General features: G+C 38.2%; 1 protein-coding gene across 1 annotated transcript in view; it reads left to right on the top strand.

Moving 5' to 3' along the window:
• LOC110447184 overlaps positions 1-7,093 on the top strand; it is a 19,342-nt gene extending 12,249 nt beyond the window's left edge. Inside the window, exon 4 of the mRNA XM_021492710.1 lies at positions 6,057-7,093. Within this exon, the coding sequence (XP_021348385.1) occupies positions 6,057-6,338 (282 nt within the window). The 3' untranslated portion in view covers positions 6,339-7,093. The remainder of the gene's footprint in view (positions 1-6,056) is intronic.
• The last annotated feature ends 16,643 nt before the right edge of the window (positions 7,094-23,736 follow it).

The raw sequence follows: 23,736 nt of genomic DNA on the forward strand, positions 1-23,736 counted from the left end.
TTTTTTATCGAATATATCCTCTATTTATATAAATTGTTAGAACTGCAATTTAAATTATTAAATGGTTTAAATATATTTATACATGTCGAACTAAGTGCTTACTCGAACCTATATATTATATAAATACATGCAATATATGTATACATCTAAGCATAAAATGAGAGGCAACACTAATTTTGATAGCATTAGTTATAGTGTTTATCAGTTATATATTTAATTTGCATTCAGATCGTGCATAATTAACCAAAATTTCACTTTTTACAGACTAATCAGTATTAATAGGAATATAAAGACCTATATGAAATAGTCTTGCATTGTCTGATTATTTAATTTAAATCTTATAACTAAAAAAGCAATTTGATTGCATGAAGGCAGATTACAACAGTGAAATCCAGTTATATGTATAAAGGATAGCCTGAATCTTTTCAAGGTTAAATGTTAAAGAAAAAATAATAATAAAAAAGTCGTAAATGAATAACAAAATACTTATATACCTTTCAACTCTGTCTTATTATGTTGTTTTTTCGTATGACCACGGAAACCTGATATCGTTTTCAAATGTCTATTGCACACTGGACACACATATATTGTATCTTTCGAATTCGTAACAGTACTCTTAGCTTGACTTTGTGGGATTTTGGCTTTCTTGTGCTGAACTACCTCAAACTCACTATCACTGCTATTTCGATCGAGTCTCTCGTTGTCAGTATATTCTTCTAACAGAAAGTCTAAATCTATATCGTTATCCCACGATAAAAAATCTGAAGATGCCATTTACAAAATACATAATGCACTGCTGATTATTTTGCGATCTACTGTCGTGAAATAAAATCTATGGAATAAAAGTTATCTTTCAAAAGCTCTACACTTACCCAAATTATTGATGACATGTTGACACGACCTGACAAATACACAGGTAACACCTTGCACAGACCATCGTCGCCACGATTGTTGTGTATGGACATAATCGCTATCAAAACAAACACTCAGTAGCCGGTTCCGCCTTATCGCGCAACCGCAACTTAAGTCTCGCGACGTGTCTCGATAACAATAGGCTCAAGCGTGCGTTTACGAGATCTGCGCGAGTTGCCAATCTCTGGCTTTATACGTCTCTGAGTGAATAAAGCTATCGGGGAGGTAGTTGGGGGTTAGGGGCGGAGTTCAGATTCAGATTATTTTATTCATTGTGTAATACGCATCGTAGACAAGACATACAATGACATTCAAATAATACAGTTATACAATAATAGTCGAATACAATATGATGCATAGTGTACAATGACATACGTGATAACACTACAGTATATCCCTTAAACCATCCTCGATATCTTTGGGAAACGCCCACTTCGCTCTCTACAAGAAAATGAGCGTGACCCCTGGATATCGAGGATGACCTTAATCGTGCAGTACGACAAATTGACAAACATCATGATAGACAGCATGTTACACTGAAGTACACCCAAATCGTACAATAGTATACAGTGACATCAAAACAATATAGTACATTACAATGTTAATAATACAATGATAATTTCAATGCCGTGCGGTATAGGTAATGCTAATAAGATTTAATATAGTAACATACATTGTATCTCAAAGACGAACCGTATATCAAGGTAAAATGCAATCTAGTAAAACAGCAAATACCATGTTATACTTGACGTTAGTGCAGTAGCATTACTTATAGATCGCTGTGACGTTTGACTTCATTTCATCAATTGCGATTTCATTCACTTTGATGCGCGCGTTAAGGGTCTGTCATCCACTATCGATGTACCTCGCCGGGACTAAACCGGAGCAAAAAAAAATACAACGGCGAGAAAATCGGCAGAGCTCCGGCTAGAAAGCACTTGAAAATCAAAAATGACCATAGCAATACCGATATAGTACCGGCGTTCCCGTTGTGATACCGTTGTTCTGCTGATGTAAGAGCCGGTGTGCTACCGAATACCACTTTTCTGTCACCTCAGTGTTTCCTAGGCGCCGCCGTTGTTCTAACGATGTGCCACCGTTGACCGGAGCTATAGCGGAGTGATACCGTTGCGCTGCCGATGTTACGGTAGTACATCGTTAGTACATCGGCAGCGCATCAGTACTATGTTGGTGGTATTCGGTGGTAATACGGTATCACACCGGTACCAGTACGGTACACATTGAGGCCACCGGACAGCCGCCGATCCATTACTGGGCGCTACCAGTGCTCTACCGACATTAACGAAGCCATACCGGAGTACTGTCGTTGTACTGCCGTTGTAGTCCCGTTGCTCCCTTGAGCATGTTCAGAAATGTCTACCGTCGACTGCCGTTGCTCATTTTTTCGCCGATGTCCTGGCGATGTACTACCGTTCTTAGCGATGTGATACCGTTGCGCTGCCGTACTAGTACCGATCCCCGAAATTCGCCAAAGTTGTGCTTCGTTATAGCTCCGGCGACCCAAATCCGGCTTGGTGTGACAGGCCCTTTCAGTGCTTACCACAGTTATAATCTCAGTACATACCTAATTATGACGAAGTGATATATTTAAGGCGATATTAGAACCTTAATTTGCACGGGATTATTAACAGGGTCCGATTTGAGAGGGAAACGACATTGTCCTGTATAGTCGGGGTTAAGGGGCTGGATACTACCCAGCAAAAGTAGTAGCTAGAATGAAACTTTCGATGTAGTAGTGTCAATCTGATTAAAATCATCTGTTACATGGCTCCGCCTGAACATCTGAATGTGCCGCGGTCAGGGTCACGTTCAAGTGACCTTTAGATGAATCAATCAGAGGCGCAATGGCAAAAGTTTGCCAGCGAATCGGAATATCATGGTTGATAGATAAATAGCGAGGGGTAATTTTCCAAAACAAATATGGCGGCGGGAACTGATGTTTCTACGACGCCAAGGAAAACGTACCCATTGGGTAATAATTGCGTAGGCAACACCGCCATAAGTCTTTCTTCTATAATAAAGCTTTGAATATCTTTTTCTGTTAGGGTTTCAGACGATCAATCTCAAATAACTTCAGAACTTTCGCATCATTCTCATCAATGTCCGCCATATTTGTTACAACTACGAGCGCCCTTTCGAAAGAGGGTCTCTGATTGGTCAAAATTTATTGAGTATTTATAAATATAAAGGTCACCTGAACGGGACCCTGACCGCGGCACACTCAGATGTTCAGGCGTAGTACGAAGTTAACGAAGCCATGTAACATATGAATTTAATCAGATTGTAGTAGTGTGGTCCGACTTCCTGACAATCAAAAAACGTATTTTAAGGATCCGTGTACCGCTCCAGGCACTACCCAATTCCACTGTGGTGTTTTTTTTGTATATTTTGGATATATAATTATAACAATTTTGCCAGGGTGCTTCCGTTAACTAGTTAGATCGACAGTGTAACAACTAGAGGTTCAGGGTTCGAATTTTGGACCCGTATTCATAACCAGAAAGTACAGCTGGTTAGAGCGACAGTGTAACAATTAGAGGTTAAAGGTTCGAATTCTGGACCCGTATTCATAACCAGAAAGTACAGCTGGTTAGAGTGACAGTGTAACAATTAGAGTTTCAGGGTTCGAATTCTGGACCCGTATTCATAACCAGAAAGTATAGCTGGTTAGAGCGACAGTGTAACAACTAGAGGTTCAGGGTTCGAATTCTGGACCCGTATTCATAACCAGAAAGTACAGCTGGTTAGAGCGACTGTGTAACAACTAGATGTTCAGGGTTCGAATTCTGGGCCCGTATTCATAACCAGAAAATACAGCTGGTTAGAGCGACTGTGTAACAGCTAGAGGTTCAGGGTTCGAATTCTGGACCCGTATTCATAACCAGAAAGTACAGCTGGTTAGAGCGACAGTGTAACAATAAGAGGTTTAGGGTTCGAATTCTGGACCCGTATTCATAACCAGAAAGTACAGCTGGTTAGAGCGACTGTGTAACAACTAGAGGTTCAGGGTTCGAATTCTGGACCCGTATTCATAACCAGAAAGAGCAGCTGGTTAGAGCGACTATGTAACAACTAGAGGTGCAGGGTTCGAATTCTAGACCCGTATTCTTAATCAGAAAATAAGGCTGGTTAGAGCGACTGTGTAACAACTAGAGGTTCAGGGTTCGAATTCTGGTCCCGTATTCATAACCAGAAAGTACAGCTGGTTAGAGCAACTGTGTAACAACTAGAGGTTCAGGGTTCGAATTCTGGGCCCGTATTCATAACCAGAAAATATAGCTGGAGAGAGCGACTGTGTAACAACTAGAGGTTCAGGGTTCGAATTCTGGACCCGTATTCATAACCAGAAAGTACAGTTGGTTAGAGCTACAGTGTAACAACTAGAGGTTCAGGGTTCGAATTCTAGACCCGTATTCATAACCAGAAAATACAGCTGGTTAGAGCGACTGTGTAACAACTAGATGTTCAGGGTTCGAATTCTGGGCCCGTATTCATAACCAGAAAATAAGCTGGTTAGAGCGACAATGTAACAACTAGAGGTTCAGGGTTCGAATTCTGGACCCGTATTCATAACCAGAAAGTACAGTTGGTTAGAGCCACTGTGTAACAACTAGAGGTTCAGGGTTCGAATTCTAGACCCGTATTCATAACCAGAAAATACAGCTGGTTAGAGCGACTGTGTAACAACTAGAGGTTCAGGGTTCGAAACCTGGACCCGTATTCATAACCAGAAAGTACAGTTGGTTAGAGCGACTGTGTAACAACTAGATGTTCAGGGTTCGAATTCTGGGCCCGTATTCATAACCAGAAAATAAGCTGGTTAGAGCGACAATGTAACAACTAGAGGTTCAGGGTTCGAATTCTGGACCCGTATTCATAACCGTTCTCATGCTCAAGCATCCTTAAATCACGTGACAAGGTAAATGAGGTCCTGAGTAACCATTTGGAGACTCTTCAATTGTTTTTCGAAATTCTTCACAAATTTATCACCGGAACAAGATATTAGGCTTGAGCACAGAATCCTAGTTTGAGCATGAGAAAGGTTTCATGAATACGGAACCAGGTCTAGATTTGCAGATTTTTTTAAACACTGAACACTAGCTTCTGTTGTTGATGATATTTTATTTATTTCTTCTTCCCTTTTGTCTAAAAAAAGTTCTATAAGGTATAGTTTTCTATCTGGAAATTATTCTTAAAGCTTAAGTCATGCCGGAAAAATACGTTTCTAATGCATAATAACAGTTTTCGACAGTGGTTCATGGATCCTTAAATGCATCTGGTCGGATGGTAGGGTTAGGGGATACACGGACAGTAAAGCACATTTAGCTGTCTCGTATGTCCCGGGTTCAAACAGTATAACCTGTTTGAAAAAGGGGAACAAATATTGCCAATTCCGAAGGTTAATTGAAACATGACAACTCAAAATCGCGACCGCAAAGTCTCATAAATGTTTAACAGTACATGTGATAATGTTGGTGACAATGTACTGAGGTGTCATAATGTATTTATTACTCAGTCAATCAGCGTCAACTGACAATTAAAACACAAGCATGTCACCCCGGGCTGACGTCTCTCGACAATACAGGCTTGTGATTGGCTATTTAATGTGTAGTTTATTACTTGTTTGTTATGACGACGGAGCTATTTCGCGTGCTAATCTGTGCCAGGCGTCCAGTAAAAGATAGGGGTATCGTGCGGTTATACGTCTTAACTCAACTTGTCAAAAATTGTATGCTGCCATAGTATGTGTATATCACTTTAAATTCGTGTTTCGTTACTTTTGCCCTCAAAATATTTCCTAATATATTATTGAAAGTTAAGAACCACCAATAAGTTTAAAAAAAAATAGTATACCGAGACGATCCCTGGCAAGTGGATAAAGTCGTCACAGGACTCATTGTTTAAAATATGTTATGGAGAAACCTGCAAAATCCGACCTCACAAACGAACAAACAGCTTGAGAGGAATAATGTATATCCCCTTATAGATATTCTCTAATTTTGAAATATCGGGGCTTCTTAGGCTAGATGATAAAAAATACTCAAAACAATTCTCATGATTTTCCTCCTCCCTTGCTTGCTATAGAAGTGTTGTCACTTTCAAGCTTTTCATTGACCTTGCAGCATTACCGGAAGTGCCGTCACACTCTGCCTTTGGCGTTCACCGTAACCGTGATGACGTTCTGGAAAACCGTGTTGTACTTCCTCATGTATGTCGTCTCCGACACGTACCGACAGAACAACACGACGATGGAACATATCTTCCTTTTCATCATTCCCAACGGTTTCTGGATTGTCGTTCCGTTCATTGCAATGGCAAAACTCTGGAGCTTGTTACTTCCGCGTGGCGCAAATGGCAGCAGCACAGCTCCAAGCACCCGGAGACGGAAAACCAAGGCAACATAAAGATTCATAATTTCTGATTTTTGATAACGCCAGTCTTCCCAAGACTGAAGTGCACTATTCTTGGCTTTAAAAAATGTTTAATTACTTAAGGAGGTATGCTGTCTTGGCTGTGAAATTAATTAATTAACTTAAGGAGCTATACTATCTGACTGTGACATGAAGACTTAAGTAGTTATGCTTCACGTCTTGTGTGACACGCATTTTATTTTATAAAATAGTTTACGTTATTGACCAGCCCATTGTCTTAAGGATTGACAATATACATTGTGCATGAATGACTTATTTGTTACTGTGTAATGTCACTAATGTGCAAGGTAACATACAGCCTTAAGACAAAATGACGAAAGTCAGTGGTTAATATATACGAAGAAGACCACGAGCTCAATTTCATTTTCATGACGTAAATTTTAGCTGTAATCAAATTGGTGTTTGTTATTATTATTTTTATGTATCATCATTTTGGTCAGTGAATCTTTGACGAACTGGAAACTAGTGACATTATTTACGTTTCAGAACTACAACCAATGAATCAGTTGTCTTCAATACGAATTATTGATGTAAATGACATGTCATTGACTCAATTTTTCAAAGTCGGCTGAATTGTGAAGCAAATAATTCATGTGCCAGGTTTCATTTGTAAATTTAACATTTGTTAGTTTTGATGACAAGTGTCTCGGAGCTCATATCAAATATGTTTGATACATTTTCATATTTGTTTATGAAATTTATGAATTATTAAAAGAGTAATATTTACATTTCCACTGTAAGTTCTTGTACATAGTGCTTTGAACGTTTCGGGATCAGTGTCAATCTGACGCTTCTTCTGCCTCGCATAACAGGAGACCAGCATAAGAAGCAAACATTTTGTGACGATTGTCCAGGAAAGTCGATACAGAAACTTCAATACTACAGATATTAGTCAGATCACTTACATTTAGATCACTGATAACAATATGGAATGAAAATAGGATTTTTTTTCAAAGTTTGTGGACTTGTGTTCATACCAGCGTGAACATTGAAAACATATCGTTTGATCCTTAGTATCATTTCGTATTTACACACTGAAACGAATATTTGACATTTCATCCGTCAAAGATTATGTTTGAGAAACACGACCGGGTCATCTCTCTCTTTCACATGACTAACAAACAATACATTACAAAGAGCACCATATTTTCGCATATATTGTCTCCTTATGAGAAGAGTTAAATGAATAGTTACATTAATCAGTATTACAACAAGTGTCGTGTCATTTAGTCCCCTGTGAGTAAAGTGTTTATCATCAAGACGCTACTACCAAAGTTGGAAAAGGACACCAGGTTCTGGATGATCTACACTGCAGTGAGTAGGAATCAAAGACACTCGTTTGTCAATCGTTTGTAACAGTCTTATCTTTCACAGTATTCACAGTATCTTCCATAATTGGAAATCTCGTTGGAGCTTGTTTCGATGCCTGAATATTTTTTTCAATCTTGTAAACATATCAGTTCAAAGATCATTTGAAAATCAACTAAACAGTCTGCTGAATAAATTAGCTGTACTCTGTATAACAAATAACCGGAATTTCCGAAAGAATGATGCTACCCTTAATCAGTTAGTATTTACTATTTCGTCAAGTGTCATCGTTGGGAAGATTGGTCTCCGAAATTCCGGTTCCAGATATCAGAAATATTAATTAATGTGATTTCATGGACACCGACCAATCCGGTCCGGGAATCCGAGGCTACATTGTATCTAAAAAAAGAATGGATTACTTGCCGGAGGGTTTCCGTTCAGGCGAAGCCAAACAGGGAAAAAATGGTACTAAGGCAGATAACTCTGTCTATATACATGTAGAAGGCATAACCTGATTCGCGTCAATTTTTGCTTGTCTAATACTGCCCAGTAAATCCGATGTTCCTGTCGCTACAGCTTAATAATTGTTTGTTTAACGTACTATAGGTAAACCTCTTAAAGCCAATATATGTCCCATTACAATACATTTACTTAGGAAAATGAATTTGACTCGGGTTTTAGTCTTAATTGACTTCGGCTCGTGTAGTTTGTACGAACATTTCTCATTTACATGAAGCTATTCCCTCGCGTGTTCGACTTCGCTTGTTGTCCCATTATTTAATCGTTTAACCAAAGATGGAACCGCTGAATGTTATTTAGATCAATGGAAAGAATTTGTTGCATCGAGACCCAATAATTAAGTTCCATGTCACGGAAGAGTAGCTCCTGCAATGTTGTACGTGTGTTTGCCCATTTGTACATATATGTAGAAATCCCGCTTTCGTGCCTGTGTCATTAACCACTGCAGCAGATGAAGGCTCGTTGTCATGTTGACGATTCCCTAGAGAGTTCTCAGAAATCTTCTTCGCGGTTTTCATAAATCACAACCGAAAGAAAGAGACACAAAAGATAAATCCACGATTTTCACTTTCAATGATGATTTTGTTTGGGTTCTTAATGTAATTGCTTTAGTTTTGCAGTCCAGGCAGTTTGTGTTGGTTTTTGACTCTGATTTCATTTACTCAATGTATTTTATGTGTAATCTTGTTTACCTCTTTGTCGACACATACAGTTAAGGCTCCATGTCCCAGTGCAGGCAAAACACAAGAATTCCACGCCATTTTGTTTGTACAAAGAGTAACCTCCCCTTAATTTCCCCTGGTGTCATTGTGTAGCGTCTGGACCAGTGTACTACTGGCGACCAGGGTGCTCAGTAAGTTAGAGCGACAGTACAAGTATCAGAGGCCCAAGGTGCGAATCCTGATATGGCTCCGATGCATTTTTACACTCGGAACACGAGTGCTGTTTTTTGCTCAGTTCTTATAATTTTTCTTCATGTCACTTAAGATTTGGTTTTCTTTTTAGAAATGATTTATCAAAGCTATTATCATGCCGGGAAAAGCTTCAATTGCATACCTGCTTGTTTTACAGTGGTACGTTGATCCTTAAGGATTGAGGTGAATTGATGATGGTTATACGTGGATAATCATAATGTTCCGTAAGTGAAACCAATCATTCAAAGATTTAGGAATATAAAAACAACAACACGTATTCAGAATTTCTGGGGTAAGAGGATGTATGCATCACTTTGCTTGCGAACGTTGTCAATGGTTAGGAAGTCTGATTCGTTCTTTATGTACATGTATAATGACAACCCCCATACTTAGTTAGGTTGTTACTAAGCAACGAAGTGTTTTATTTTCCTAGAGAACACAGATGTTATATTATTTGGTCATCTAGATTAATACTAGATAGCGAGACAGCTTTTCTAAGATTTAAATGTTTGTGTTGATATCAGCGCACTGTGTTAATGCCGAAAATATACGGACTTTTACGAAATGACACGGATTTGCACGAATACACACGGACATTCCGAAACTTCTTGTACGGCCATTACAAGATATTTTTTTATTTAGGTAAACATATATATGGCTGGACATATATGCATACACTAAAAAGGACATACACGGACAGTCAAAATGATGTATGCCGACATAAAATGGCCATACAAGAGCATACGAGAACACATTTGGGAATACGTAATCATTTCAGGAAATACACGAACATATCCGATCATGCACGAACATAGAGAGAGACTCACTCGGAAACATACACTACAACAGACATATACATACATTTATCATATTAAAACCGTGTTATGCAGTGTCATAAAGCCATCACATAAATTAGGTTTATGTAACGTGTGTAATATCACTCCGGAAATTACGTCTCAATCGAATAGGAACAATCAATGAGACGTCACGTCATTGTGAAGCGGACGCCATTTTCATCGTTTCAGAGGCAGCCAAGTGCAAAATATTTGTTTCCGATCACATTTATACAGTTTACTTTGTATTATATTATAAAAGAATCTGTCATTCGTTTCCCTTCATATAAGATTTGTGATACTCGTTTTGGATTTTTCATATTTCCAAAACTTGTATCATAAATCTAATATGAAGGGAAACTTATGACAGATCCTCTATATATACGGACAAGTACTCACATACAGAGAAAGCAGAAGAGGACGCAGGAAAAATCACTCAGACAGACAGACAGACAGACAGACACAGAATTATATATTATATTATATATATTTCACCAACAACAAAAATTCTGAGCATGAAAAGAACTCTGACATAAACGGACGTGCTTTGACAAACATGGAGACATCGAACAGAAAGACATTCCTGAAAACGATATGCCGTGCTTTGAAAACGTTCGGACCTGTAAATTAAAGAGAGAAAAGAAAAAAAACGCTTTAAACTATTTTGTTTTAGTTTCAATGCGCGATTTCGACACCATGTTTTAACACTTTTGCCACTGGTGTCAAACTTTATACATCATCGTTTACGATTGTTTGTGGCTCGTGCCATTTGTAAAATTAGCGTCGATCACGTGACCCCTTCGGTTCTTGATTGTCGTCGGGTCATTTTCAGTTAAACAGTGTCACCCTACAACTGTCATTGAGGAGATATACGAGAACTGGCGAATAGAATTATTGTGTGACGGTTCTATCATACTTAGTAGTGTAACCTAGGTGTAAAAAGATCCGTCGACCATACTCGGACGACGCTATGCCAGCACGAGCCGGAAGTGTGAGCAGACATCTTAGTTTATATCAACATTATATTATTATTTTTTATATAGACCCTGTGAACAATGAACACCGCCCACATTCAAGGTGTGCGGACGGTATGAATATAGATAACATTGTATCGCCGAGTTTATCAGCAGACGACAGCGGTGACATATTCACATTTATATGCAACAGACCGGATGTTGACGGTCACATTTAATGTTTTCTGATTCGTTTGTGTAACAACAAATATTTCTCAATCGAGTCAGTTTTCGCTTTATTTCGGTCAATAGCTACCCCTAACATGCATGGTCTATGCGTCATATTTCATAAATAAAACTAATATTACTTTTGTTCTGCATGAAACGTCGACACCGTCGAACATTTAAACATTACTTAACACCAACAAAACCATGCAGTATAGAAGTCGTGGCTTTATGAGTTTCATCGAGAGAAAACATACAGGAAATACCACAAAATGTCTGGAAAGTCTATCTTTTAAGATTTTAAAGGAAAACAGAAATGCTGTTTCCTTTTTAATTGCAGTAACACCTCTTTATACTGACAGCATATGTCCAAATTCTGACATTATAAAGGGATTGGCGATATATCGAGGGATACGTATAAAGGCAATGTTAAGTTGACAGGAAAAGAGGAACCTTGAAATAAGTTAGCAGAAAGCGAGGTAGCAAATGAAATGGAGGACATAATGTCGAGGTGTACAATAATAAACACTACGATAAGTCAGGCAAGTGTTCGCAATTCACCTTTTCCCCAACTTTTTATGCAAACGTCTAATGAATGGAAGCCCCTCTCTTGTTCTAATGTATCATCATTGAGATAGTTTTGAAATTAACATTTTCTCTATCGAACTCTCGTAAAACAACATATCTCGCGAGATTTGTACCTACCGCATTTGTGATGCACTTTTTGACCCCTTGCAGATGACACGGCTTCCGATATATCCAATGCATACCTCGCCTGCAGCGGTATTTCACAATCATTACTTAACGGGTGAAATTAAGCCGTGGTATTTTAGGATTTTATTGCTTACTAAATATAAAACAAGGACCCTTGTGACTTTAACGGTTGGAGGGAAATTGATCGGGTCGATATTTACATGACCTTTTGATTCGTGCACGTGCTCAGCTCGTGTCAGGGATTCCCTTAGGACATCGATACACAAAAGTCGAAAAATCGGTCTCGGGTAAGTTTCATTATGAAATTTTTAATTAAGTTTATCCTTTTATGTTTGGTAGATGACACAATTTCCCTTCGAATGAAAGATGATTAAGGGAATTTTCAAGCTTAGTTCATTAACCGATCTGTGCTGAAGTGCGACAATGATATCATATTCATGGAGCAGAAAGAGGGAGGGAGTTTGCTTATAGGGATCGCTCTATCGTTTGTAACTATACCGAATTCATATCATATATATACGAAATGCTATTAATAGAAAATGTTACTATAGATTGCATGGATTTCATGCCGATAATATAAACAATCCATATTACCTTCTAAATTTTCACTCGGGAATGATAAATCCAGAAAAGTGATATCACAAAAAAACTATTAATCGACAGGCAAAGTCAGTGGGAGTTATCGGCCTTGTCGTGAGCCCTTATATGGCGTTTCCGAGGTACAAGTTTATGGGAATAAACACGTAATTTGGCGGTCACCTGATGGTGGTACTTCCGATGTTAAAATAAATCAGTATCCAACCAGCTTCGTCGAAGTAAAACATGGGTGAGTTTGGAGTAAATGGTTGACAATTTCATATTTTTAAAGAAAGTGATATCTGCTGACTAGTACCCTGCTGTAAGACATGCGGTCTGGAAGTTATTTTTTGCATAGTGTTTTGTGCAACTCTCAGATTTACCGGAAGTACACATGCATCCTAGCACTTGACATGTGTATCTAAAACTCGGTCGAATCCGGATTGAAAATGTTTCATGGAAACAACGTATTTTTATCCACTTAGATAGCAACAAAAAAAACGTAGCCGAGTGATCAAAAGGAATTTCTTTTACAGCAGAATAAACAAATATAGGCCACCAGAAATAGAAAATACCTTATAAAAGTTTTGCAAAAATACCAAGGTGAGCACTTCTTCGTAAATTCTGAAGTTATACCAAATTAAAAACATTTATATTTTTCTGAACTTATATTCGTAACTAAAAAGTAGAACATGATCTTCATATCTCTTTCCCTATTAAAGTTCAAATTACAGTTTAGAGAAAAACATACTCGGCGGGTCTGTTCCTTTGTCCCACGAACTTGCAGACGTGTCCTTCGAAAATGCACCTGATATTATAAGGAGCCAGTTAAAAGTAGGATATTCTTCTTTCTCCTTTTTTCTTTTCTTTCTTACTCCCGGAATACTTTCTGATTCATTCAAAAAAGTCACTTGTCTTTCACTAACTGGCTTTGTAAAACCTCTTTAGAAATCGGGAGTTTTATTAATCACTTCTGGTCTTGAACAGTTCATGTTGTGTTCCAATTTCGTTCGTCACCCTTGCTGTTAAAATTGCAGATACTGTTTCGTATGTCCTATTTATAAACTACAGGGTGACTAAACAAGACTTCATAAAGCGTTAATCACGTCTGGATTTGAAGGATAGATGATGTAATAGAGACCATGTGTGCTTTTCAGTTAAACAGGGGAATTGAAAAGTTCCTAGCAATGACTGTAATTACCTATGGTTAGGGGAGGTCCCCCGGACCCTTTGTGTTTACCTAGTGTCTATTTTGTTCTGGTTAAGGTTTTGTTTAAAGATCAATAAGCTTCGACTCATAAAAAACGTAACACATTTGCAACTGCTTTCGATTAATCAAAATTAAATTAATAATTTTTTGAAGATTCTTGACGATTTTCATCAGACGAACAGTAAGTGGTAGAAGTGTTTTTTAGATAAATGATCAAATATGAGTTCTTGAATCAGTATTTGAAAAAACTGTCAAAGTAACAAGCGATAGACACGATTCTACCCCTTACAGCAATAGGGTATCACTTTAAGTCTAATACAAACAGACGTACGGACAAAAAATATCACGTGCATTCAACACGGATAAGCTCCCTTTGACACTTTGATTACACAGAAGTCAAATCAATGTCATCAGGATGTTTGCATACCTTAAGTACATACGTATATATTTTTTAAAGCTCTTCGACAGAGTCATCTGGCTCCATTATGTATTTGTAGAGTTTAGCTTGTTGGACAGGTAAATGTATGTATACCTGTCTGATCTGTTAAAGAAAGGTGAACATTGGCAGCAAATTATCTCCCGTCTCCTCGACGCTTGTTCCTAGAGTTGTATTGCAAGTGTCCCTCCCTGCGGGGGGCGTGACACTGCCAGTGTAATTGCACCTCCCTTCAGAAGAGGGACTGGCCCTGTGGTGTTCGGTAAATATATTTTATTTTTCTGTTACGCCATCTCGCCTTTGTGCTTATGGCGAGGACAATCATACGACGAGCGATCCCGTCTTTAGGGTGTTTACCAAAGTCACGACTTCTATCTTTACGTGATCGTACCCGGATACTTACCGACGCACCTGCACAAACAATTACATATTCTCGTCTGTCGCCTATACACACAGATACTTTGTAAGGGTTTTACCTGTTTCAATTTCCCTCTCCTTGAGAAAGCGAGAAACTCGCCGACATCAGCATTATTTTTTTCATTAATCATACTGAAGGTTCTTTTGGACATATGTTGACAAATTAATCTGTGTCTTTAAAGTGTTTTGTTTCAAAAGAGGTCGTGCGACTATGATTTGGGTTGACCTTCACGTTATTGCTAAAACAAATGGTTTCTGCTAGAGTAAACAACAGGATAGTATTATACCACACTATACAGACACATACGGCATGTTCGTACAATTGCTCAAATCGACAAACGGTCCTTTAAAGACAAAACCTTTTATAAATATAATTTAGAGACACCGTCTTCTGTCACTGTATATGAAGGTGTCATGTGTTCGAACTGTGCACGAGCAATTTTCTTTTGACTCAGTCGTCTATTTTTAGCTGTTTTTTAATGCCAATCCTTGTTTCCGTGTACAATCAGTAACAATGAATACGCCCTTCTGTCTAAATATTTGCATGGGATTGGCTTTGGCAGAAACTCAGGTTTATAATAATTACATTAATTTTTCTACCCAACTGGCTCCTTCCGATATCTCTGCGATGTGAAAAAGACATAGCATGTTTTTCGTTCTGTCAAATTCTCAAACTAGTTCTTAAGAATCTCACAGAATAAACTTATAATGTATATTCAATATTTACAATGATTCCTTGCCTGGTCCAGGATATCGATTCATCTAGAATAGGTTCCGGAAGTAATCGAAACACTCTGATAGAATATATTCCTTATACGAAAACGATACGCTTGCGGTGCGTTCGTTTCGATGGTACCCGATTGAACGTAAAGCTATGTACTGGCTCACGTGAAAAAGTGTATTTTTAATTCCTAGCTTGAATATAACTGTTCTCATCAATACCTATGGAAATATTTTTTACTTACTGAATTAAAAAAAAAAGTCTTCGAAGAAGAGTGATTGATGATTGACCTGCCTAAATGCTTTTTGTATCGTTTTGAATTGTCAATGAATTCCCAACACAAGAGCTCACTTCAGGTCGCAGGAAAGAATATAATTATATCACTCGGGTGTTTCCGTTGTAACGGAACGACCCGAATGGATTTCTGAAAGGAAGATCTCGTTTTATGCCTTAAGATCGGGATCAGGTAATCGACACTAGACGTAATTAATACGTATGTATCTTGTAATCCCTTGTGATAAATATCAGCCATTATATTTGATCTGTCAACCACCCAGCATGACCTCGAAACCGGAAATGCAATGTCGTCCCGGCAATTGTTTCGAGGTTTAAAAGACGTAAACCAGTTCCGGTACGATGGGTTTGTCAGGATTGAGTAAATTTACTAATCGTAGTAACCTTTAAACTTTTATTTTTAAATGTTTTTAAATGCTGAAATGGATATCATTTGATTACCAGTTCGAAAGAAAAAAAACATGGACAAAACCGCAAATCAAGCGTCATGATTAAAGTGTCGTAATGCGAGTCGGTGGTTCGGTAATGAGGGTTACGTTTCGACTTAATTGCATTTTCGAAACGAACGCACTTAATTCTGAATGGTGTTGCTTGATATCTATAGATTGCTGATAATGTTTATATCATATTTGTTATGGCGTTCATTAAAATGAAATAAAACTCTTTAGTGTGTCTAGTTGGTTTTATAAAATGAGCAGCTAAATAGGTTAGCTAGATGCACGTAAACACACTATTCAGATGACAAAGGCAGACGATAGGTCTGTTTATTATACAGGGGTGGACACCTGTTTCCCACGGAGTCTTTAAATGTTTTAATGTCTTTCAATATTTCCACATTTTTAAGATGATTTCAAAATCAGCCTATACTCTATAACCAATGACAGACTGGAGATGTCTTACCATCGATCAAAGATGTGTCATCGGCGAACAGGACAACACATCGCCCTAGCAACGAGAAGGTACTGAGAAAAATACATACATATATACAACTAATGGAAGTATCTTAGACATTTCAAAGGTATTATCTGGACATGAATTCCACCCTAAACACATACATTTATTTGTCTACCTTTGGCTTCTAATTGTGGAACAAAATATTTAATGAAGATCACTAACTGACTAACAAAACGTTAAGTTACAGAAAAAACACATTTTAATAGGTAAGTGGTTAGGAACAGAATCACTGAACAGTTTTAGTTCATCATTTACATTTAAATTTGACCTTGACCTCGGGTGTCATGAATGTGGCAAGCGACACACAGCGTTAGTGATTATTTAGCTGTTTGATGTGTATTAGACACGATTCGGATGAACGGACATGCGGACGAACAAGTGCAAAAACGTATTATTCATTCTTTTACTGACTGATAGGTATCAGATCTTATCAAAGTAGCATGCCTTTAAAAAAACACCATACAGACATTTTTATATTTCTGGAGACCATCGGCAGATCTGAATACTGCACCAAAATCCGAACGCAAGTTCCGATGACGTCACGACACGTGCGCTCCATTCTAATCAACAGGTATCAACTGAATTAAACAAGGTATCTAACTCTATGTCCACAGCGCACCTTTAAACAGATCATAAAACCCGATGACTAATTTCCGCAAGCCAGCTTTGACAACGATCTAAGCGACCTCAGGAGTGATAAGAAAATGGGGTCAGTGAAAAAAAATATAAATCGATTAAAGTTTATGGGGTCGAGTGCGCATGGGTCGGTTGTCGGAGAAACTTTCATTGAAATGCCATCAAAAACAACATTAAATTCAAATTACTTTGAGAGGCTGCCAAAGTATGATTGAGAACAAGATCGTGAAATTTATTATGGCTATTTTACTGTGGGGGTGTGACGTTTCTTTTTGTTTTTAATGTCTGAATCGATATATAATATTATGTATACACTGTTAAGGTAAATCTTCATACCGACATTTTGAGACAGCGAAAAAATAATAATGTAATAATAATAAGAAAAACAAACTAAGAAACTTTTTTTGATATTCAATATGAATGCATCGTTATTTGATGCAGAATTATCCCACACCTTGTCAGGTCTGTCGGTCGATTTATTGGGGAACATTTGATACAGGAAAGTAACTCCCGCGAGTATCTTTTAAGCAATGCACAAACTCGTTTAATTGACAAAGGCTTTTCCCCTTAATGTTTATGTCTCCAGTAGACTATTGTGTATTATTTCATTATTCAATGTAAAGCGGAGACATCTAAGTATAGGTAAAGGTTTGCTACGAGAACCGGAAGTGGGCGTTCGGATTACTCCAGTTGCAGCTAGAGATAAAGTGATCGTTATGGGAGATGTCATACAATAAGATACGTTATATGTGAGAAATGTTAATGACCATACGAAACGAGTAAACTTCTCCGTCGCCATTTTCAGATGTGCGTATCAAAAGGTTTGTTCGTATCTGAAAGCAAATTCGATTTTTGAAGAAACTGTTTTGTTAACCAATCTAAAAAAACTGCACTGTTTGAGGAAGATGAATTCCCACAACGATCATAAACGGCAGAGAGACATAAACGAGGTCTGGGAAAGTGCAAAATTCCGAACATTTCCTTGCTTTAATGAAGCCCAACGTCAAGAGAAGTGCAATTCGTTTCCGGTTCTTTTTGCTTTTGTTTTTAACATCTTTCAAAGAATTGTGGCGACTTAACGAACCCATCTCTCCAGCTGGTCTTTATTTTTTTGTGCAAACGTAAACATCAATATTCCATGCGGACAGGTAAAACTTCAAAGAGAGGTCAGAAAAGAACAATATACACAATTATTTTAAGGATTCCCGCCCCGCTGCACTTTGGTTTTTCGTTTGTACAGTAACCTCCCCTTAAATTCGTTTTAGAAATGGCTGAAACACAGATGGGCCAGGACACTTCAGTTGACCAGATAACTCAATCGGCAAGAGCGATAGTAAATTAAAAGTTCGAATGCCAGTCTAGCCCCACTGGATTTTAATATTAAGAACACTTTTGTTGATTATATATCGTATACTTGTCATGCGTAGTTACAATTTTTGGCAGTGACACGGAGATCCTTAATTAAGGCCTTGTTTAGAGGTCAGGTACTCATTGTCCATTCGGAAATTTCTCCTTGATTACAATACACGTACCTTCCCATTCGGAACACCTCGGTCGATTCGGTCATCTTTGATAAAAGGAACTGTTAATGGGGCGAAGTGTTCCAAATGAGTATGTTTCATTAAAGACCGAAGTGGAGCGACCGAGGTGTACCGAATGTATGTCTACGGCGCATCGAAGTATTGAAACGGTGTCAAACACTCTAGACCTTACTATCGGCCACACGTTTTGTTTTCAGGGGGTGTCGACAATCTCTGAAATTTTAAATAAAAACTACTCTTTAGTGGCATACATTATATTATAGAAAAAGCCCGAATTCGACTGGTAAAGTAAAATTTTTATAAATATATTTTTGTCTTTCAAAATGCAACATACATAAGGGATTTTTTATTTTAAAAAATCGTAAAAGACTTCCTGTTTCAATGGAAATGTAAACAAGCAATTGTGTCAGAGTCGTTGCTAAGGAACAGGGATTATAAAACTTGTAAAACCTGAGAAAACAATGATTTAAAGCTGTATGGCTACCCGGAACATAATGCTTCAAAGAAGTTAACTCATTAAACGTAGCTATGGTTCCGAATAGGGAAACAAAAATTCAGGCTTATTCTTCTTTGCTAATCCTTTCTTTATGTCAATGTATATTTCAGGAACTAAATATAGACTACAGTTAACCGTATTTAGTCAAAGACAATTGTTTGTTTATAAAGTGTACAATCTTATTCCGGACATCTTAATTTGTGCGAACAGTAGACCCTCTTCAGTCCAGATACTTTGATTGAAATATAATTACTGTGTACTCTCGTAAGTCCGGACTCTATAATTTGTATATAACTATACCCTCGTCAGTCCGGGCACATATGTTTACAGTGAACCTTCGTTAGTATGAACACCGTGGATTGTGTGTACAGTGAACACTCTTTAGTCTGAACAATTTGGTTTGTGTGGACAGTGAACCCTCGTTTGTCTGAATACTTGAGTTTGTGTGTACAGTGAACACTCGATTGTCTGAACACTTGAGTTAATGTGTACAGTGAACTCTCGTCAGTCTGGACTCTTTTGTTTGTGTGTACAGTGAACCCTCCTTTGTCTGAATACTTGAGTTTGTTTGCACAGTGAACCCTCCTTTGTCTGAATACTTGAGTTTGTGTGTACAGTGAACACTCGTTAGTCTGAACACTTGAGTTGATGTGTACAGTGAACCCTCCTTTGTCTGAATACTTGAGTTTGTGTGTACAATGAACCTCGTCAGTCCGGACTCTTTTGTTTGTGTGTACAGTGAACCTTCGTTAGCCTGAATACTTGAGTTGATGTGTACAGTGAACCTTCGTTTGCCTGAACACTTGGGTTTGTGTGTACATTGAACCCTTGTTAGTTCGGAGCCTTACATATGTGTATGACTAGACCCTCGTAAGACCGGACACTTTTGTTGTATATAAGTGTACCCTCGTTCTTTCAGACATTTCGAGTAGTAAACCGACACTCTTGTCTAGGTTATAAAGTACATTCATTATATAACCACACTTGGCAATCGTATATTGCCCGATGTAATTCGGAAAACGATTATTCCAAATTTTCGGAGTCTGATGTTTTGATTACCAGAGGAGTGACTCGCCATATGGGGCCTGAAAGACATCGCGTACTCAAACTTGTTTATTTAGTGCTACAAAAGATTCAAACTCATTTTCACAATGATTCTCAAAAAAACTCTCCTGTATTCATATAGTGCTAACATGGCGTGCTTGTACGTTGATCTAGATTCGGCACAAACTTATTTGTACAGAGATATAAAGGCGACAAGTCCCGCGGGAACAACCGGAAATAGACGATTACAGCGCCATCAGGATTTTGCTACTGTCGAACCAGCGCCTCGATTTCTGAATCTTCCTATGGTCAATAGACCAAATACGTATAAATAGTTCAAACTAGTGAAGTTCTCGGCACCTAACATCAATATGAGTAATTGACAATATATTCAGGAGTGTAAGCGGCCCAATGTTTCTATAGCTATAAGCGGCCATGTGTCAGCTCTGACTGATGAGACAGACAAAGGCTGAACAAGCACATGTTACTGTAGGTCCCGGTTGAGCTGGTGTGACTGGTGAAATTGACAGGAAACACCCTTGATGCTGTAATACCGTTTGTCACCTGGTTCATGGCTCCTCGGGATATAAACATTGCAGTGTCTGAGGGAGGTTTATGGGTACTCGTGACTGGCGCTCTTTATATATGTTGGTCATGAAATCCATCAAAATAGCAAACAATGGTTGTATGTACTCATACAACAGAATATATGACCGAAAGGGTGGGAGGTGAAGGAAGCACCATGGGCGACGATGTTTTAGCGTGTTTATTCAAAATATTTGAACAAAATTATCGTGCCTGTTTTTTCTTACATTTTCTGCATTTTGTTGTTCGGTGGCATATCCCATATCCAACGTGTGGTCGGATCGCGCTCTCGCCTTTCACCAAAGGATTCGTCTCCACGGTCGGACATAATATTGTATGGGGTCACCTGCCCGGTCACATGTTTATTTTCCGGTTACTCTACTCTTGTTTCATCCCACAAAAACACAAACCGTGCGCTACCATCTGGGCAAACAACAGTGATTAATATAAGTTGGTATAATTTGCTAAGTAATTGTGGTAGAATGTGAAAAGTAAAACTTAAAAGGAAATTACATACCAAATTATAAAATATGTGGAGCACATAATCATTTTGATTGGTATGCATCATAAGCAATCCCAAATTGGCGTCTCCAGACAAAATGAACTCGGTGACGATTTCGGAATAAGAGTCAGGGTCATGTTGCAAGCGATAATGGGATGGCGTGATGCTCGAGTGTCGCCTATACAGAGTTGCAACCTTTTATGTTAAGTCAGTGAGGTAGCTACATAATATCTGCCTAGTTTTCGTCCGATTTCCCTGTTAATCTGGACAAAGTACTTACCAATGCTTTTTATTGTTATCTTTTTATTGTTATCTTGTCCAGTCGCGAACTTGATCTCGACGATGTCTACTCAAAACGGTACCTCATCACGGATTGTGATCAATGGCTCTGGTACCGTTACCAGAACACTTGGTAATCAAAATATTGTACAACGACTTTTGTGATATTTTGTTCAATATAATAGTCGTTTAACATTATCAAAAATGATCCATCCAATTATTTGTAGGGAATCCTGACAATTTTAAAGTAAACATTCCTGTAAAGAAATCGCGAGTCTCCCTCCAAAATAGCCGAGAAATTCGGCGAGTGTGCGGTTTCGATTGTCTTGTTACGGGTATTCAGTAGCGCATTATATTAATAAACATGTTTCTATCCAATTTAAAAGAGAGACGTGCGCCATTACTATAAGGAATTCATGCCATTGATCCAAAAACAATTAGTCGTGTCATTATTGAGTTGTCCGTCCGGGGATCTCGTCGTAAACTCTGATTAGACCCCGTATCGGGGATCGCTCGTGTGGGAGGTACCGTCTACGTACAGATGTCAGTCTCATTAAAATGATTTGTAAGCCATTTGGCTCGTTCTGCCCGGAAATGATCCTTCGTATAAATCTCGCCAAATGTCGCCAAGAACGAGACTGGACAGTTTGTCTGACATCGGGAAACACCTGTCTTTATATAGTTATACTTACACAGTCACATAAATCTGAATCCCGAATATTTTTTTAACAAGTGTAATAAACATAAACTTGTAAATTGTGTGTCAATCAGAAAAAAAAACTATCATAAAAACCGGAAGTATACGATGTGTGTCACTCGGGACATTCCGTCTCTCCTAGGTATAAGGGACTCGCACAACTAATGCATTTACTATATAATATTTAATATTACTTCGCTTTTGAGTTAATAGCTTTTATATTTGAAGTTCAACACAACTGTCTAAATTCTTAGATACATACCTGACCAGTGGCGGATCCAGAGGGGTTTTTTGGGCTTCAGGAACCCCCCCCCCCTGAGATTTTTCTTTAAAAATCATGTATTTTCACCATTTTCCTCAATTTTTCCCCACATGGAAACCCCCCAGGAAATTTGGAAACCCCCCCAGATAGGTCTCTGGATCCGCCACTGCTGACAAAGGCTTCAAAAAACATTTTTGGGCGGGATTAATGGCATATAAGTGCGCTACAGCTTCTGCTTTTGACAACCGGAAGTTTAAAAAGGCAGACCGATGAAGAGGGACGGGAACACCCCCTGACATTTAACCCCGTATAAACCCGCCCGCACATATTAAAATCTACTAAAACTATACAGTTTCCAAAGTTTAATATCTGTAGATTTTAGTCAATATCAAATCTGTCAACAATAACACACATCAGAGCACTGTATTCAACAGTAAACATAGTATGTAGGGATTACGATTGTATGGAACTTACATTAGCTGATTTAGTCGTTTGAGTCCAATAAACTGTTTATAATCATAGACTAGATTCCCTGCCTTGGTTTTGAAAAACAATCAGAGAGCATCGGCTAGCGGAGTGTAAGAGAACTAAGGTAGGTAATCCAGTCTAGACTGTGTAATCATTAAGAAGTGCTGTCCTCATAAAAAACCCGATAAAAAGAGTTGCGTCACAAAATAACAATTCCGTTTCATCCACTTTTTTTTCTGTCGCGATGTATATCCATCTTAACTGAAATTGGGTATTTTGTATCGGTGGTGATAACAAGCTATTGAGGTAAGTTCACAGTATCCTGCTTGCTTATGTGATTTTACGATTTATGCCAACTTATGATTGGTAAAAAAAGATTTTTCGTTGTTGATATTTTAAGAAATATTCATTTTCAACTAAAAGGAGATACCTGACTAAATATTTTGCGATATTATCAAAAAAAAAGTCTTTTATTTAAAATTTGCGAGTCACCTAAAAGTACATCGTCGATAGATTTCTGGGGGCATTATGACATCTAATGCTTCGCTGTGGATTTTTCAATGGAGTAAATCGTCTCCCGGTCACGCCTAAATTGCAACGTCTTTGTTAGGTTTCACTTCGATGCATGCTGACCTAGTGTTGCTTCTAAGTGTCATAGCGACGACAAAAGACGTGTAACAAAAGACATGCATTGTCTCGAAGATGCTCGTTTGTGTCACGTGACGTCGGTATTATTGTTAACAATCTGTCGTATCCCATGCACCATTCATATCCCGTTATACTCGGC

This window comes from Mizuhopecten yessoensis, unplaced genomic scaffold, assembly GCF_002113885.1.
Source record: "Mizuhopecten yessoensis strain PY_sf001 unplaced genomic scaffold, ASM211388v2 scaffold3229, whole genome shotgun sequence".
Taxonomy (NCBI): domain Eukaryota; kingdom Metazoa; phylum Mollusca; class Bivalvia; order Pectinida; family Pectinidae; genus Mizuhopecten; species Mizuhopecten yessoensis.